This window comes from Ascidiella aspersa, chromosome 1, assembly GCF_963924565.1.
Source record: "Ascidiella aspersa chromosome 1, kaAscAspe10.2, whole genome shotgun sequence".
Lineage (NCBI taxonomy): Eukaryota > Metazoa > Chordata > Ascidiacea > Phlebobranchia > Ascidiidae > Ascidiella > Ascidiella aspersa.
Genome location: NC_139447.1, coordinates 27,096,205 through 27,115,267, shown reverse-complemented (window position 1 = coordinate 27,115,267; position 19,063 = coordinate 27,096,205). Strand labels below are relative to the sequence as shown.

Here is a 19,063-nt window from a genome sequence, read left to right as displayed (position 1 = left end):
TTTTTTGGTGAAGGGTAGTTCATATTATCCTAATGTGGTATTTACCTATAACATATCGACTTCGTTTTCAGATTACCACATTGAGCTTGGCCTTATGTTTTGGACGGACGTGGCTTTGGATCGCGTGATGAGATCATACATGAACGGTAGTGGGCAGCAGATCGTCGTTTCCTCAGGTCTCGAGAGTCCAGGTGAGTTGTAGAAAGATTTCTTAGTATCGTAGATGTTTACTGGCACATTATGGACTGCACTTATTGTCGCAGCTGAAAATGTATAAAAGCATATTGAAATTGGACTCTGACCAGTTACATCCGGGATTTTGAGAACTTTTTGGAGTTCAACATGAGATATATACAGTACATGTCGACACACTACTAGATCGTGTCGTTCTTTGAGCAAAGGAAGCATTAATACAAAGTTATTAGTGCGTCATTTAACGTGCTTAACCAGCTTCGTTCATCCGTTCTGAGATTGACCTATAATTGTATGATGACGAGTGCCAGCCGCGAATGTTTTGCCAATTTTTACAAAGGCGTTGACCTGTTGGGTCATATAAATAAAAACACAATTCCACAATCAGCGACCCCTTCGATTTTTACGATTCAATTTCACCACAATCGCTTCCTCGTTGCGTTGCATCATTAGCCGCCTTTGGTATTACGTTCCCTCCATGTCTACCGCATTTCCGCGACGTTGGTGCAACGTCGCTTTGTTATGACAGTAAAAAGAATAAGGTACCTTTCGTGAGGGAGTTTCGCCCAACTGCCGGCGAAGTAGTTGCAATGCTTCACTGAAGATCTGGTTACCGCTTGGCCTTTGTTATGAAACTGAACCAAATGAAAGCAGGATTTTCGGAAAATTGATTTTGTTGTGAAAATTGTCACGGGCTGTCATTGGTTAGTGATGATTGAATAGTTCGCCTCCATTGGTGGTCATTGTGTCGCTATAAACAAAAGTAGATGGCTATTTTGATAAACGAATGTTGCAGCATTTACGGATGTCCCATCATAGAAATAACCAAATACTTTAAATACAGCTATCACGGGAATATTGAGAAAACCCTATATTTAAATCTCGACTCTTAAAATCGGTGAAGATATTTGTGTGGCTGCTACTTTTAAATATGAAATCTAATTCAAGGTCTCGGTAGTTTGAAAACGACAATGCTTAAAACACTTATCTGGATTAAGTTGACCTCTGCGGCCAGCATATTTCCCAAACACTGACCGCATTAGGAGTGCGATATATAACACCAAAGGTTAGCATAATTCTGTGCACACAAATCAACAACGGCGTTTTTGTCGTCTCTTCGACCACTTCAACTAATCCCAGCGGCGCAGTCGAAGTGTTCGGAGGTCACGATACTTGAAAGAAAAGGCCAGTTTGCGCCTCGCTGGCCGTGATGAACGACCCACTGAACCGATAGCTCAAGATAATGTTGACCCTTCGTTTTTCCTGGGGAATAAAAATTAAAAAGCGAAGCCGTTGCTGTAAAAATAAAGCACGGATTAGGCACGTCAACTGTGTTGATTTACCGCATCAAACTCAAACACGACTAACTAACCGTTTAATGTGCCTTCTGATGCCTGAGAGCGCACATTGTATCCCGACCTGTGACATGTGCATTACCGGGGACTTAAGTCAACGTCGTGCGATCACTGGACCGAGACAAGGAAAAGTGGTTTCACCGGTTAAGAGTTAGAAATTGTGTGAAATGCTTCCTCTGGAAACAGATGGAATCTCTATTTTAACCCACTAATAATTTGAAGCACTTTCCTGCAGTTAAGTTTTAAGTCTCACAATTTTAACTATCGATAGAACCATTTGTAAATTTATAAATTTATAAAAACATCACAAAAGCAAGGTGGTTGCGAACGATTTTTATGTAATAGTCACCAAAATTGCGTCCTAATTTATTCCGTTGCACTTTTGCCTGTAAAGGTAAAACTTTTTACTGTCTACATTTCGAACGCCTGCTGCATTTTAAAGGAAACCAAAAGCCAAAGTCTTGCCGCGCTTCCAGTAACATTACGCCAAGGCCAACATGATGCAAGGCGGAGATTTCATAAATAATCGCCTTCGAATATTCTTATCGCTGCGAAGATTCGTTCAAGGTTGAACGAAGCAAGCTACGACCTCGCTTATATTTATTCGTCGCCTACAGGTCGGGATCAATAATTGCGAAGCCGTGTTCTGCCGAATTTCGACACTCATTTCGCCGCGACAACAATGCCATTGTGTCGATACTTGAACTACATAGCCAGAGTACTGTTGCGATTTTTATCCCAGATTTTTATCACGATGGAGGTGCCGTCGATTTGCTTAACGCGCATAATGATGCGAGCTGACTCTTCGAACGAAATTTTTTTACTATTGACGCACACACGATTTTTTTAAGAGTGTATTGTTAAATATTTCATATACTGCCAAATATATATATAGTTTTGTTGCCAAAATTCGATATCCATGTTTTTCGTGTCACATTTATAGTTGATATACATAAAAAATATTTAGTCTTGTGATACACTGGCCACCCTATTTCCCCCGCACCCATTTCTAACGTAAACCTTATGTAATAATAACTTGCCATTAAGAGGAATATTTGACAATTGGTAATCTGCTGTTGGTTTAAACGACGCGATTAGTTTGATTTTAGTCGTTACAAAAGGTGGTCTACTTAGTTTTAAGGTCATTTTTCAGCTAGTCTACGATAATTTTGAAATATTTTTAAAATTGTTTAAAACGTTAGATTATTAGGGATTGCCACTTAATAACTAGTTAAAGTTCAACTTTCAATACGAATTTTCCTGAGCAGTAGGTACGTCTTGTTACATCCTTGAAACTGCCATATTCCGACTTAGAAACCTATTCGTGCCACAGGAAGTAAGCACGTGCTTAAAAAAAGAAATCGTATCTAGTGGTGGCTGACAGGTTAGGCACACACCGCGAAAGTGCTGCCTATTATATCTTCAGCTTACAATTTGATCCGCAATCGAAATAGTCTAGCTGTCTAGCATATATGTCAAAGGGCTAATTACGGCCGGTCTACTTAAAACGACTTCTCGAGACATCGACCGCTCTTTAATATTTTCTTCGTTAGCAAGAGGGACATAATTTTGCCAACAAACTCATTTTGCCTAACTTTCCCCTATTTATAGACTCGAATTTATAATGTCGCGAACTCGCGACAAACACATTTAACATAAAAACAATTTTTTGCTTTTTTCGAGTTCCAAAACCAGTGTAAAGAGGCAAAACTTTTTTTTAACTTATAGAAACAAATTCTTGAAATAAAGGGTTAAAGGTAATGGCCTTGTGACGTTTAGCGAAACCCATAGCCCCAAAGCCTATTTCGAATTATCCGAAACTATATTAAATAAGCCTGTTGTTCATTTTTTGCAAGCCCTGTTAACGCCCTGTTTGTACTACGGCATAGTTTCTAAATTCCACAACAGCACTCATGATGGCGGCCAAGCGGTAATCCGGAAATTGCTACATTTTCCGAGCAGGACTTGACAGTGAACGGCGCCTTTGCTGTGATCGCTATTTGCCGATTTCGTTTTCTTTTGTTTGCTGATCATGGCCGCGCGCTGGCTTCCTAGAGTACCAAGCCAGACCTTTGACCGATAATTATCGCCCGTGCATTTAGTAGCTCTGTCGAACGTGTATAACTATACTTGGAAGTCGTTAGTGTAGGGACTTGGTACTTTAAGGAGGTGGATTAGGCACGTTTCATGGTGGAAAACTAATGCCTATGCCTAATGCACAAGAACTTGCCGACTTCCTATTAGCAGTGGCAGGCTACACGCTACAGAACATTTACACGTCTAACATCTTCAATTTGTTTGTTTGAATTTCGGCCAAGCTTGTATAAACCAGTGTTGTAATGACTTAAGTGCACTTAAAAGTCACTGTTTTTAAATGACTTGACTTGACTTAAGTCCTTTAACCAAAATGACTTGACTTGACTTAAGTCTTTTGGACAAATAACTTGACTTGGATTTAAGTATTTTTGTCAAATAACTTGGTATTAAATTATGTGTTTTGTGTTATTTTGTCTAGTTAAATTGTTGCTTACAATCGGACGAATTTACTAATTTTAATAGTTTAACAATTTACTTTTATGCCATTGACATGACTTAAAAATGACTTGGACTAGGACTTGACTTGTTATTTTTGCAAAATACTTGACTTTGACGTAATTTATTTTTTAATGACTTAACTTTGACTTAAGTCATTTTGAAATGACTTGTTTACAACACTGGTATAAACACGATCGTTTTTAATCAAAATGTTTCTGTTAAAAATGATATTAATTATCGCTCTGCAACGATCATAATGTTCTCCTGCCTTTCATACTCGCGCATATTTCCTCCTCAGCCGGAGTTGCGGTGGACTGGATCCACAACCTCCTTTACTGGACCGACTCCGGGACATCCAGGATCGAAGTTTCGCGACTGGACGGAAGCTTCCGCAAAGTGCTAATCTGGGAGCGCTTGCAAAAACCAAGAGCGCTGGCTTTGCATCCTGCGGAGAGGTGCTGGGCGTTTAAATATCCTTAATATTTAAAATACGTTAAGGCTGACTTTTACTCTGTTGAAAATGCGTGTTTGAGCTGTTAGACATAAAATACTATGGTACATCCTTAAAAAGGATATCATTTCCATGGTCCATGGAGGTGGGTAAATTAAGAAATATGGTAAGTTAACAGCCCACATGGGTAAACAGACGCCATTTAAATCATCCTATGCAACTTCAAATGAAATTCAATTATTACTCCCTTTGTCCCTTGAAAGTTTGAACAAAATACCATCGGTTGTAAAGCAGTGCGTGGAGCAGAAATTTAACGCTCGAATACACAAGCGCATCAAAAAACAGCGTTATAACTGTTTCTTGGTTCTGCTCAACATAGTTAAACCCTTCGCAAATATCGCTTAATAACTATTAAACCATTGTAATGCAGCCTGATTTTCTGGACCGACTGGGGTGAAACCCCTTGTTTGGAGAGCGCTGCAATGGACGGGAGCATGCGGCGCCCGGTGGTTTCCCGGAACCTCCAGTGGCCGAACGGGCTCACGATCGACTACACACGCAACCACGTGTACTGGGCCGACGCCAGGTACCGTGTCATTGAGAAGGTCAACCTGGACGGGAGCGATCGAAGGACGGTCGTCAGCCGAGGTTTGTAGAGTTATACTCGGGAAATTGTGGTGTGTTACTTCAAATTCGTAGCTTTTGGACTTTGGGTTGTTATCTGTCTATTTCAAACGTGGGCATATTACTTATGGATAAACATCGTTATGATGGCCACCGACACCAACAATAGTTGTAGAATTACTTTTTTAATGTTGAAAACATCACGCTTAAATTTAAAGTAAACATGTTGTACTTTGTTCTATTCTCGTAAATTTTTATTTTAATTTCTCGTAAATTTTTATTTTTATTTCTTGTAAATTTTTCATTAAATTACTTTATAATACCACTATTCAGTGAAAGATGTTCTGTTTTTAATTGCAGAATAAAAAATCGTACTTGGTGTTCTTTTAAGCCTTGTTATGCTATGCCTCATAAACGCAATTTTAGAATCTACTATTTCGTAAACATTTAGGTCTGCCTCACCCGTTCGGTGTGACAATTTTCGAGGACAACCTCTATTGGACCGACTGGCACACGAAGAGCGTCAACAGCGCCAACAAATTCACCGGCGACGGGGTACAGACCATCCGCAATCGCCTCCACTTTCCAATGGACATACAGACCTACCACCCGCTGCGCCAACCCAAAGGTTCCTTCTATGAATTGAATAACTTATATTCAATAGTGTTGTATTGAGCAGTATACAACTTTTTCTTTGTGAACACATATTCAGTAAAAATCACTTTGTTCTACGGAAACCACCGATAACATGAAATTATTTAGAGGCATTTATAAATGTCATTCACCATAACTCTGACATCTTTTCGTCAGTCTTAATTATTATAAAACGCCGTGTTTTGGGGTGGGATTTGCACATATGTCTAATGCAGCTTGAATATGAATAGCAATGTCAAATAAATCGAGTAAATCGACACCGATGATTATAGTACACGAACGTATCGAAACGTCTCACTAAAGGTGCTTTGTACTCGATCAGTTTGGCTTTGTTATCGACATACAAGCTGTGTTTTGGTTTTCTTGATAAAACACATTGAGAAACAAAATTCACGATTTGATTATCTTACTTTTGTATGTGCAGGCCCAAACTGGTGCAGCAATGCCAGTTGCAGTCATTTGTGTCTGCCAAGACCAGGCGGCATAACATGTGCATGTCCCACCGGCTTCCGTACAGTGAACACAACTCACTGCGCCGAGCACATCGAGCGCTTCCTCGTCTTCACGTGCAAGACTGACATCAGGTTGGTGCCGCTGAGAAACATAACTGTTGCTGATGTATGCCCTCGTGTTGGTTTTGCCTCTTCAGGCAAAAACTGATTTTGATCCTTTTTTACAGACGGATATCCTTTGATGGTGCTGAACGCGCCGACACGGTCCTGCCGATCCGTAACCTGACCGGAGCGATCGCATTGGACTTGCATAGCCAGGGACCAGCCGGGCACCTTTACTGGTCCGATATCGACGCGGACACGATTAGTCGCTCGGAATGGGACGGAACCAACGCAAAGGTTGGTTTTGCCCAGTGTTGTTATGACTTAAGTGAATGACTTGACTTACGTGCAATTAAGTCACTGTTTTCAAATCCCTTCACTTGACTTTAGTCGTTAGAGCAAAATGACTTGACTTGTCTTTTGGATAAATGACTTGGATTGAAATGTCTTTTGCATTATAGGCAATATTTTTATTGGGTATTTATGGATATTTATTTTATTTTTTGCACAACTTACCTTTCATATGCAGCGTTGATATTGTTTTTTTTTCTTAGTTATTGCTCATAATCGGACGAGTTCGCCAATATTTTAAATTTTAATTTTTTAAACCAGGAATGAACTTGAAGTTGATTTGCTCTAATTATGACTTGACTGGGACTTCCTTGACTTGGGTAACCGATGACTAAGACTGAGACTGGAATTGTTATTTATTTGAAAGACTTGACTTGGATTTAAGCCGTTTTTCAATGACTTGTTTACAACACTGGTTTTACCTAAAACAGTGTTTTGATTGCATTCAGTTTTATTCATCCAAATAAAACGGGAGAGATGTTTTTTATTTTGCCGTAACATTTGCCTGTAACATGTTAAATTAAGTTTATTGAACATGTTGATTAACTCAAGGTCCTGGTGAGCACGAGTCTAGTATCTCCTGTTGGAATCGCAATCGACTGGGTGACAAATAAGATGTACTGGACCGATTCCGGAATAAACCGTATAGAGGTAGCCTTGCTGGACGGGTCAATGCGTTGCGTTCTGGTCTGGACTGGTTTGGACCGACCAAGAGGAATAATTGTGCACCCAAAGTCCGGGTAATGATACTGATTTTTTTGAGAGCTACCACTGTTATTATTATATTTAAGTACGACTATGGATTCGATCATTTTGGAATTTTGTTTTATAAACATTAGCTATGCATTTATATGGTTTTACTCTCTAGACTAACAGGCTAATGTTTTTGTTTAGGCAAATACCAACATCTTTGTGTACTGTAGCTGATATTAAATAATTAAAGCTTAACATTTTGAACGTCATAAAATGAGTATGGTAACTTTTACAGAACTATGATTTGGTCCGACTGGGGAACCGAACCGAAGATCGAGCGAGCAGGGATGGACGGAGCTGGTCGGAAAACCATTGTATCAACTGGAATTACTTGGCCAAATGGCGTGGCTATTGATTACGCAACTGACCGGTGAGAATAAACATGGAAAATGTTGCTCTATAACCTTCGAACGTTTTTGAGTTCATTCCCGTAGGGATTATTCTTTCTTATAAGCAAATGTGTTTTGTATAGCTATGAGCAAAGCTGTGAACGACTGAGTATCAAATTCTTGTTTGCGCTACTGTCTGTCATTTGTTAGATGTTCCTTAAAAACAAAATTTCTATAAAGGTTATACTGGACCGACGCCGGACGAGATATCCGTCAAATCGAATCTTGCGATCTTGATGGTGAGAACCGGAGGGTAATACTTAGTGGTCTTCCTCATCCGTTCGGCATCACCATCGACGAGACGAGGATTTATTGGACCGACTGGGATCTGGGGTCGATTAATAGTGCCGATAAAGAAACAGGTTGGTAATTTTGGTAATTTTATTTATTTGATAATTTATATAGCGGAGAAAATTATATCTAGAGGTGGCGACAGAATATAAATTGATCTTAGCCATATCGTTGCGTTTTTGTGTAAACACAAACCTTTATATGAAGTTTGAAGTTGCACTTTCGAAATAATAGAAAATATGAATAATTTTTAAATGGTTCTTCTCCAATACAAACAAAATTTAAACAGGCTTAAAATCAAAAACCTATAGCCATACTTCAATCACTGCCTCGTAACACTCTCCCTGAACCGATTTGTATTTTTAACTAAAGGTAAGGACAAGAAAGTTCTGAGAAACAAGCTGGACAACCCGATGGACATCCGTTTCTTCGGTCAAGCGCACCCCATCTCCCCTAATCCCTGCTCGGTAAGGAATGGGGGCTGCTCCCACCTTTGCCTTCTCAGTACCCGCGGCGACGCACCATTCACAATAGATGGGACACCGTTCTCCTGTGCTTGCCCCACTGGCCTGTCCCTGGGCACCGACGACAAGCAGTGCAACACCAAAATGAACAAGTAAGCTGGGTTTGGACAATCTCTTTATCTGGGTACTCTGTGTGTGCAGGCGTAAGTATGTGATGTCAAGAATACGTGACATATATATTGTCTCACATCGGTCCAGTGAACAATATAAATACCAGAAATATTAACTTGATTAACATTGAAGAGACGAAGCTAAATTTCAAACAGAAAAATGTGACAGTTTTATGAAGGAGGTCTGAGAATAAATGCTCTTACTGCATTATTATTGCTTTTAAAGATTTTAAACGGAAGTATCATTAACAATTTTCAGTTGAGTAAAGGTGTGGGTTTGTTCTTTCTGGAATACGTGAAAAAATATTGTCCCCACATCATAATTTTGGTCCAGTAAACAATATAAATACCAAAAATTTTTACTTGAAAAATTGAAAGAGACATAGCTAAATTAGGAACACCGAAAATGCTTTTGTGATTTTAGAATCTAGATCTGAAAATAGATGCCCCTAATGATTTATCATTGCTTCCAAAGCTTTTAAACAGTCGTAACATTAACACCTAAACGGGCAATACTTTGTAATCTAAGTCAATTTGCCTAGTAATAAATTCCTGACTATCCAGGTTCCTTGCAATCGCGCGGCGAACAGACATCAGGGTGATTTCCCTAGACGTACCCTACTCTGCTGACGTAAAGCTACCCATTGACGCTTACATGGCGAACGTGGTCGATGTAGCCGTCGATCCAGTGGAAAGTAAGATGAATACCAACTTTGTATTAAAGATTTGGAAATATGTAACCTAAAATGCTCAACCGATTGTTTTACCTTTTTCCAGATTACATTTACTGGTCCGACATGGGTTCGCGGGAAATCACTCGTTCCTCATTGGTCGACCCGACAACGAGCGAAGTTGTGATTGGCTTTGGCCTTGACACGGTTGACGGAATCGCGCTTGATCACGTGGGAAGACTGCTGTATTGGGCCGGTATGTTTTTAAAAATATTTTTTTTTAAGTAACAAAAAAATATTATTTTGACAAGTAACCATGTGTGTGTGTGTGTGTTTGAAACGCGTCCAATATCAAATATTGTCGTTTTTCTTTATAAATCAAATTTTAAATAAAAACATTGTGTGAAGTTAAATCAACTGTGGTATTCTCCAGTTCGATGTAGTGTTACTCTTGAGTTTTCAGATGTTAGACGGTTTGTGCAAATATTCATAGCAGACAAACTAGTTTGTTACTGTTGCAATTTTAAGCTTCCCAATTATTTACCACTAATTGAAATAGAGGACATAACAATTCCGGAGCAGCTAACCTATTAAACCGCAGTAAATGCCCCAGAAACCAACAATTTATTTTTCTTATATCTTTTTCGCACTAGTTTCTGGCAGGGGTTAAAGTAAAATAAATATCTTAACTGAACGCATGGGAATTTTTGTGGATCACTTTATGTATAGTTTAAATCAATCTTGGAAAACCTGAGGTTATCGTTACACAAATTAACCAAAAACAATTGCCAGTACGACGTGCCTGCAAAACATTCTTTTACCGAACGCCGTTCTGGACTGTCCCGGCTTCCATTCGTTTCTGGTAACCGAAATGTTAGACTTGTGTCTCGCGCGCTGTTTGTGTAACAACACATCTCGCTAACAATGGTTCGGCTTGTCGCAGACGACGGACGTGACCAGATATCCGTGGCTTCGCTGGACGGCAAACAGCAACGTATTCTACTGAGCGACCGCATTGACTCACCACGAGCCATCGCACTGTTCTACAGCGCCGGGTAAGTAACCACTTCCATGTTCTTTTTTCGCTGAATTTTCCTCTCGACTTTTAGAAATGTGAATGCATATCAGAATAAACGAAGTGAAACAATTGAAATTGGTGCAATAAAGTGCATCACCAAATGATTTCGGCCTGAAATTAACTTGTTTTTAAACGAAGTGATTATCACTTTAGATGTTATGTATACTCCAACTTTACTTAATATTAATAAGAGATGACTTCGCTGTGATTTTATCTTTTTTAAGAACTTGTTTACTACAATGTGTTGGATTATAAGGCAAATAATTACGCAAATTTGAGCATACATAAGCCCTCGAACTACTTCACCTAAATATCCTAAATTCACTTGACAAAATCCTAAATTTTTACCTTTTTTTTTGTTGTAACAGATACATGTACTGGACGGACTGGGGTAAGAACGCGAAGATCGAACGTGCTGGTCTGGACGGATCAAATCGCTCTGTTATCATCGAAAGTGACCTGAAGTGGCCAAACGCCATCACAATTGACGAGGAGGGCGGACTGGTGATATGGGGAGATGCACAAACAGAGGTGGGTTAATCCGTTATTTTTAAATACTGCGGAGAAACTCCTCGCTAGTTTTCAAACAGTTAGGTCGGAAAATTTTACGAGCTTTGTTGCCGTGATTGTCATCGATGAAAAAGCAATTAGAAGCTTTTAAAGAAGACCTTTCAAATTTGGAATAAATTGAAATATTGTCCGTTTAGCAATTTACAAAGCAAGTAACACACATCATTCAATGGTTAGGGTACTTTAGGTCAATATAAGGGGGACTACTGGAGGAAGAAGAAAACTCGTTTACTGGTAGAAGGAGCAAACATGGCAAAGAAAGCTGTCAAGTGATTGTTGCTGATTTCGAAAAGAAAATATCCTCTACCATGGCTTGTAGCCAGCGTTGTTTAAAATTACTTGCAAAGCTTTTATTTTAAATTAGCTTACCAAAATCCTGTTTTAACTTGTAGAAAATCGAGTGCTCCGACTTGCTTGGCAACAATCGACGTTCGCTGCACACGGCTACACCTCACCCGTACAGCCTGGCGTTTTTCGAGGGCGCCATCTACTGGAACGACTGGCAGACGCGCAACATCTACAAGATGTCGCTACAGCCCGGCGACAACACAACAGTTGACGTGGTGCGAGAAAACATGCCGCGAATGATGGGCATCAAAGCAGTGGCCATGGACGTTAATGGAACCAACAGGTACATTTTGCCAAAGATTAGTTTTTTTAATTATTAGTTGCAGCGTACTGTTTTTACATTGCTTCTTTCGTTTCCAAATATTGTTTATATCGCCAAACACAGCTTTAGGGGTTATATTGTTCTTTTTTGTATAAACGAATGTCCTTTTGCTAATATAAAATAGTTATATTTAAAAAAAATTGTGTATTGGTGGGGGTAGCAAGGGCGGATCTAAGATTTTTGTTTTGTTGGAGGCAAATTGCACACATGTTGATCTCGAAAATATGCGGCTGAAATTCAGTCCAATCGCATGAAGCGCCAAACAGTTGTGTTTATTTGATTTAAATTGGCAAAAGAATTTAAAAGGATACGTAACTCATTAGTCACATAACAGAGATATCCTTAGTTTTTTTAAATAGCGGCATTTATAGTCTAGTTTAATAGACACTTTGTAACGTTTATGAGTGACAAGCCGGGAAGTATAGCGCGACAAACAACATGGTAAAACAATGGCGGGGAATTCGCTTTTTTTTTGTAGTAAAATTTGCCTGTAGTTTAGGGTATGGCCTGTTGTGCTCCCACTTCCCCATCTATCCGCACCTGATGTGGAGGTGTTAACTGTAATAACACCACAAGCAATTTGTACTAACAGAATGTGGCAACCATTGGAGTATGGTTGTTTCTCGACTCGCCCCTCTCTAAACATATGTAGCTTAGTTGGTAGAGCGACCGTCCCGGTATGAACTGAGGTCGTGAGTTCGAACCTCACTGCAAGCTAGTTGTTTTTCTAGCCTGCCCTGCTTGCATCATTGATCGACAGATTCGGTGAGTCTGCGACGGTTTTCGGTTTACTATATCAAGCAATAACGTTTCTCCCTTCACATGATTCAGCAAGACATTCCTAACAGAATTATCTACTCTAATTACAGGTGCGGCGTGAACAACGGTGGTTGCAGTCACTTGTGCCTTCGCAGTCCCACCGCCAACCTCGGGTTCAGGTGCGCCTGTCCGACCGGAATCCGATTGCAGGAAGACGGCCGAACGTGCGCCGCTGCGCCCGAGGAGTACTTGCTCTTCGCCACACGCCTCAGCATTCGACGCGTTTCGCTGGAGAGTGACCGCGGCGAGTACGTCGAACTGCCGATCGGCGAAATGGAGAATACGATTGCCCTCGATTACCATTACGACAAACAGGTGCGCCTTATTATATTTTGACCTTAAAGTATAAAGAGTTTGTACAAATGTTCTGACCGCTTTCTACTAAAAGACCAGACAGCTTAAATCAATTCATAAGGTTGTTAAGGGAATTGCCTTTGGGCACATTGTCCTGTTTTTCAAGTATGTGGCAATGCAAGATAAGTGAAAACGCGTTTTTTGCTCATAATGTAATACGAAATAGAACATTGCGACGTTTTAAGACAGCGATGGTGTTAGCTAAAGAATCAAAGATAAGAAGTTGCACATGTTTTTTTTATATATTTTAAAAACTCTGTATTTTTTGCAATGTCCACGCTTTTTCTGTACACGAGCTTTTGGTTATTATAACCAACACGAAACTTATATACACATATGTGGGGTAAAGTGACGGTCCGATATGGCCGAGGTCGTGAGTTCTCATTTCGCTACGGAATATATTTCTCTACGCCGTTCTTACATAATTTATCGTTCAATTCTGTAAAGCTCCCGGTGTTTTTAAATTTCTGTTTCATATTAACCGACTATGCTGACTGAGTTTATGTGTTTTTTTTCAGCTGCTGTTTTTTACCGATGTGTACTTGGACGCAATCAAGCGATCAAGTTTGGATGGTTCGAATGTACAGACGATCGTGTCGAGCGGCCTGAAGACCATGGACGGGGTAGCAGTCGACTGGGTGGCCAACAACATCTTTTGGACCGACGCTGCTCTTAATCAAATTTCCGTGGCTCGCTTGGACGGCAGCAGCAGGTAAGAGCCTTTCACTGTTGTATTTTGTTTTTTTTCTGTGAAGAAACAGTAATCGGTTAAGAATTTAGTTATGTATTTCTCACGTGATGTGTTATTGTTGTTAGGTATATAAAGGCGCGAAATTAAACATTGAAAAAAAATTACCTCAATTTTCTTCTCTCAATATAGTAAGGTCCCTGTTCCACTTGGTTTATTTTACAAGTTTCGCCTAAAATTTGTGCAATTTTGTTATCTAGATGCAGCTAGTTTTCGAATTTAGGTTGTGATAAATTTAACACTTGACGCTTTAATACTACACGCTGACGCTGACGCTGTCGCCATACTCTTAACGAGTGTATTGCTTTACAGAAAAGTGGCCATCAATCAGGGCCTTGACGAACCCCGTGCCCTTGCTGTTCACCCATCACGCGGTCTAATCTTCTGGACTGATTGGGGTGGAAAAGCAAGAATCGAAAAAGCTTTCATGGACGGCACAGGAAGAAAGGTTAACGACGCGGTTAGGGGCGACTGTCACTAAAATTTTATTTTTGTCTTAGCAAGAAAAGTTAGTTTTTTAAACAACGCAAGACATTACAACAAAATCCTGTCGTTTTTCCTAATTGCTGATCATACCTAGTGGAAAATAATTCAAAAATATCTTCTGGTAAAAGGGAGCTTAATACAATTAGCTTTTTTTCTAGCTGGAATATAAAAATATCAATTATGCTTTTCATTATTTTGCTTTTGTTTTACTTTTGGAGACGTTTTAGACACATTGCGCATTTTAAAAATGACGTATACTCTATGGCTTATATATACTTTGCTTTTTGTTGGCTAGACTCTGGTACGAAAGAATATTAAGTGGCCCAACGGCCTCACAGTCGATTACAAGAACTCTAGGATTTTCTGGATTGACGCACACGAGGAGTTGAACAGGATTGAGACTTGCGATTTTAACGGCAGGAAAAGACGAGTCGTCGTGCCATCAATCCCTCACGGATTTTCTATCACATATGTAAGCCAGAGCATTTTAAAGCTGTCTATTGCGGTTTGGTAAATGACAGTTGTACTAATTTTACGCGATAGCGAATTTCCTAAAAAGAAAGATGAGTTAAGTAAAGTCGCCCTTGTTTCACGTAACATATCAACTCTAAACCACAACAACAAACCTTTTTTGTCCTATTTATTGAACCGCCAGTCGTGTGTAACGTAATAACCAGTTTGGCAAGGACCATAGTTACTCTTGTCTAAGTACAGTTTTCATGTAATGCAGCTTAACAACGCTTTGTACTGGACCGACTGGCAAACCAATAGCGTCCACAAGGCGTCTTCTCCTTTCACCTCAAGCAAACGAAGCACGGTGATCAGCGGTCTCGACGATGTGATGGATATTAAGGTACGGGTAGAGTTATTTCTTCATTTGATTGTGTTAAAAGTGTATCATAAAACGAGCTTTGGCTAATACCCACACAAATTCCTAGGACTTAAATGCAAGCAATGAGGGAGACTTAATTAAATACATATATTGTAAAATAAACGAATATAATGAAAAACGCCCAAAGTAGTGCGCATTTGCGTAATGACCAACCTTGTGCATATAGCAAACTGAATGTTAATTAAAAAAGCGTATTGGCCTTTGCAAACAAATGAGTTAACAATGACTCCGATTAAAAACAAGTTGTCTTGCGATCGTTTTGTCAGACACCAATGACAGGAGAGCTCTCTCGAAAACAATATCTCTTTAGATTAACGGGTTTATCATAGCTAACAAAATTATTTCTGAACAGTGTAATTTTTATCCTACTCTTGTAAAATAAAATATATATTTTAACAGGCGGTTTCCCCTAAGCGTCAAGTGGGGACGAGCCCTTGCGATGTCGCTACCGGCTACGGGGGTTGCACCCACCTGTGCCTGATGCGGGGGCCCATCAAATACGTCTGCGCCTGTCCGGACCCCATAGCCCCCGCCCCAACCGTCGGCGCCGAGGACAAGTCCATCCTTGGGGGTAAAGACGGGAAAGCACCGCCGCTGGATCACCCCGAGACGCTTCTTCGCGAATGCAGTCTGGTTCCGATGCCCCCGACTACGACAAGCAAGGCTGACGTCATCGTTTCTTCGACGTCATCAACAGCGAAGGGCAACAGTTCAAGCGGTGCAGCTACAACGGTGATGTTGGGACCTAGCAGCGGATCGAGTGGAGGCGGTAAGCGATTTTCATTTTATATTTTTATATAAAACAATATGTCACTGTTTTTTTCGTGATTTGGGGTTGTTAGGCCGAAATTGGTATTGCAGATCGGTTATTACGACTTACTTAATTTTGGGCTTTTTTCAGGAGCTTCTGACATCGTCCGACTTGTTGGAGCTTTTCTTGGAGCAGCTTTTATCGTGTTTATTATTATTGCCGGATGCGCAATTTTAATGTGGAGGTAATTATTTAGGTTGATTTTTATAAAGCATTTCCATGTTTTTTAGGTGAAAAACTATTTAACCCTAAATATATTGACTTTAACTTATACTTGAGTTGCTAAATAAAACGACACAAACTGCCGCATTTTGTTTCTACACCACATTAACTCTCAAGTATTTAGACAAAATTTAACCAAACACATTTCACCATTCAGGAGGTTTAAGCGCAAACGTTCGGAGGACGCCGTAAGTATTTTCGGCAACCCGACGTACCATGCCAACAGAGGCGGCACACCGCCGCTCATGGAACAAGCGCCCCAGTCCACCTTCTGGAAGGGACCCGACGCCCACCACGGAGCCTGCTCAGACGAGAGCAAGTCGTTTATAACCGGCGCTGCTTCGACGGCGGCCACCGACCTTTCGCAGAACGCGTCTGACGTGAGCGATATCGAGGTGTACGACGAGCAGCCCACGCATCACCAATACAGCGCCGTGTCCACCCTGGAAGCGCCACCAAAAATGACACCGAGCCGCAAACTGGGCACCGCGGGTTTGGTGCCACCTACCGAGTTTTACACGGACTCCTCGGCGTCGCCCCCATGTGGATACCCCTTGCTGGACACGCCGCCGGCGTCCGACGACAATGACAGCAGTTCCAGCTGTAGTGCGGACGAGGATGACGTTGCCTTTGCTTCTTCTAATAAATACTCGCTCAGCGGTATCAAGGCAATCGCCAGCAACCGCTTGTTGCGTCACCTAGTCGACAAACAGCCCAAAGTAAGCACGACCACTCAATGCACAATGTTGTCCGAGGACGAGCGGGATGACGTCATCGAAAGTGACGTGCCCGATTTGCTCGAGCATGACGATGCCGATGTTGATGACGCCAACGTTGACGTTGAAACGGGCGATCTGATTTAATCGGAATTAACTCGCTTTCCGCAACCTGAATAGAGCAATGTCTTTTGGGTTTGTTTTGTTTTTCATACGCACCAAAAAAAAGTTACTTTCTTGTATTGTATATCTCAGGCCGTGACAAGTCTTTTCTCGCCAGCGCCAATGTCGTGGTCGCGGCTTTCTTCAATACAATGCATACGTCACGTAAACGTCATTTACTTTTCCCCGAACCGACTCCCAAAAATTCACCGCCGAAGTTACTGTTTTATCGTCTTGCTTTTCGTTCCTAGACAAATTGGCCATCTTCTTCGTAGGCAAATTTGTGGGTTTTTACCCGATGTGCCAGCCGTGGTTTTCAGCCTTTCCACAACGTGAACTTCACGAAACTGTTACATCACAGAGAACCCTAACTAAATACACATTGTGGTTTAATTGCATTTCTCCACCGCCTCCTTCGTGCCTTTCCAGCTTTTATTCTGCTGTTGTTGTAACCCCGACTTTTCTTTTGTCTCTACCATTGATCTTCACTCCCCTCAACAGCAGTGTTACGTGTTATAGCGTTTTTAGTCTACCTTCGTTCTTAGACCACCCCTTCTTGTGTTTCTGTTTCACTTTAATGAAACGTTTCGCAACACGCATTTCGTGCCCAAGTGACTTGAGTGCTATCACCGCCGCGATTCGTTATGTTTTGTTTTTTTAATGCATTTTTATATTTTAAAATATTCCGTGAATAAATTTATTGCTGTTTCAGTTCTTGCTATTGTATTTTGTTGTATGGATTCTGATGTTTCTGTATGTGTCGATAGGGTTCAGTTGATGCCACTTTAACCGATCGATTCTTAGTTACTTTTATATTTTTTTGGATTACACTGTCATAAAATAAATGACGCCCTCTTATTCATCAATTTAGAAACATAAGTTTTGCAACCAGTCTAATAGCAAGTTCTAATTATATTTTGTATGATTGATCAACAGACCAATCCGAAAGGAACACATCATACTAGATAAATAGCCAGAAATATTCAAGCCTCAAGCATTTGATAAAAGTGACTTTGGAATAAAAGTTGCGACAGAAATCAGCTGAAATCATTCATTAAAATCGCGTTTTGTAGTGTCACAGCAATACTGCTGGAATGCAAGCAGCAGTGATCAGTGATCTTTTTAAGGCAATTTATTTTCTCATATTAATATAAAACACTAATATATCAAACACGATTAACCACAATTCAGCAGTATACATCTAACTCTAGGATAGCTCTTTAAAAGATGGTATTTTTAGCACCTTTTTCAAACTAAAATTATTGCAAACCTTTACTGGAGTTACTATATTCATTACTATATTTTTGCCGTTAAATTAAACTTTTTTAGTTGGGTTGTTGAGGTCATTGTCTCCTAACATCACTTTTACAGATAAAATACAATGTTGCAAGATATCGAGAACTTTTTCTCGAAATTGAAAAGCATTCCGCGTAGCTTTTAACTAGCTTCTAAAATACGCTATTGATTAAATAGTGCAACTTGATAAATTTACATACGTTCCGTCAACATCTTTCAAACATAACAACACAGTGATATTTGAGTTTGCTATTTAACCCTTCTTCTCTTTTACTCTATGATCTCCCCTTATTTTCTGATATCAACCTTGCTGTTGTTTTTTTATTAAATAAAATGTTCGGAAACTGATACTACCACGGCCCCAAGCTCCTTAGGCAACGTCAGCATCAGTTCCTTGTTTTTCTTCCATTAAGTTTATAAACTACCACTTTAATAATGCGTTTTTATGTTTTTGCTGAACATTTCTGCTTAATGAATGGCTGTTGGATGCTCAAGGGTGTAAGTAGAAATTAGTTAAGAGTGGAGTATTCTTTAGTTTAGGGCAGGGGTCGGCAATTTTTTTTTCTTAAATTATACTTTAATACAATTATTACCTATTCTTACTCTTACCAGATTGTCAAACTAAGGAAATTTAAAGCAATCTTGTAAAATAAGTCACACTTTGTATTATATATAATATTGTATTTCAGATCCCTTTTTTGACCAGGCCCTACACGACATTTTTTTAAAGTTACGTTGTACGAAAACTTGAAAAAAAATTTTCAACGTGGCTGATGTCAGAAAAA

At 40.0% G+C, this 19,063-nt stretch overlaps 1 protein-coding gene across 1 annotated transcript in view; it reads left to right on the top strand.

Annotated features, from left to right (window-relative positions):
• LOC146169188 (low-density lipoprotein receptor-related protein 4-like) overlaps nt 1–17,693 on the top strand; it is a 45,739-nt gene extending 28,046 nt beyond the window's left edge. Inside the window, exons 13-35 of the mRNA XM_083390909.1 lie at nt 72–191; nt 4,381–4,537; nt 4,964–5,181; nt 5,609–5,785; nt 6,236–6,395; nt 6,491–6,662; nt 7,269–7,456; nt 7,705–7,839; nt 8,039–8,220; nt 8,522–8,765; nt 9,348–9,478; nt 9,561–9,710; nt 10,398–10,509; nt 10,901–11,063; nt 11,495–11,733; nt 12,642–12,906; nt 13,464–13,657; nt 14,006–14,141; nt 14,475–14,651; nt 14,910–15,032; nt 15,471–15,840; nt 15,973–16,066; nt 16,262–17,693. Coding sequence (XP_083247035.1) covers nt 72–191; nt 4,381–4,537; nt 4,964–5,181; nt 5,609–5,785; nt 6,236–6,395; nt 6,491–6,662; nt 7,269–7,456; nt 7,705–7,839; nt 8,039–8,220; nt 8,522–8,765; nt 9,348–9,478; nt 9,561–9,710; nt 10,398–10,509; nt 10,901–11,063; nt 11,495–11,733; nt 12,642–12,906; nt 13,464–13,657; nt 14,006–14,141; nt 14,475–14,651; nt 14,910–15,032; nt 15,471–15,840; nt 15,973–16,066; nt 16,262–16,967 — 4,613 coding nt within the window. The 3' untranslated portion in view covers nt 16,968–17,693. The remainder of the gene's footprint in view (nt 1–71; nt 192–4,380; nt 4,538–4,963; nt 5,182–5,608; nt 5,786–6,235; nt 6,396–6,490; nt 6,663–7,268; nt 7,457–7,704; nt 7,840–8,038; nt 8,221–8,521; nt 8,766–9,347; nt 9,479–9,560; nt 9,711–10,397; nt 10,510–10,900; nt 11,064–11,494; nt 11,734–12,641; nt 12,907–13,463; nt 13,658–14,005; nt 14,142–14,474; nt 14,652–14,909; nt 15,033–15,470; nt 15,841–15,972; nt 16,067–16,261) is intronic.
• The last annotated feature ends 1,370 nt before the right edge of the window (nt 17,694–19,063 follow it).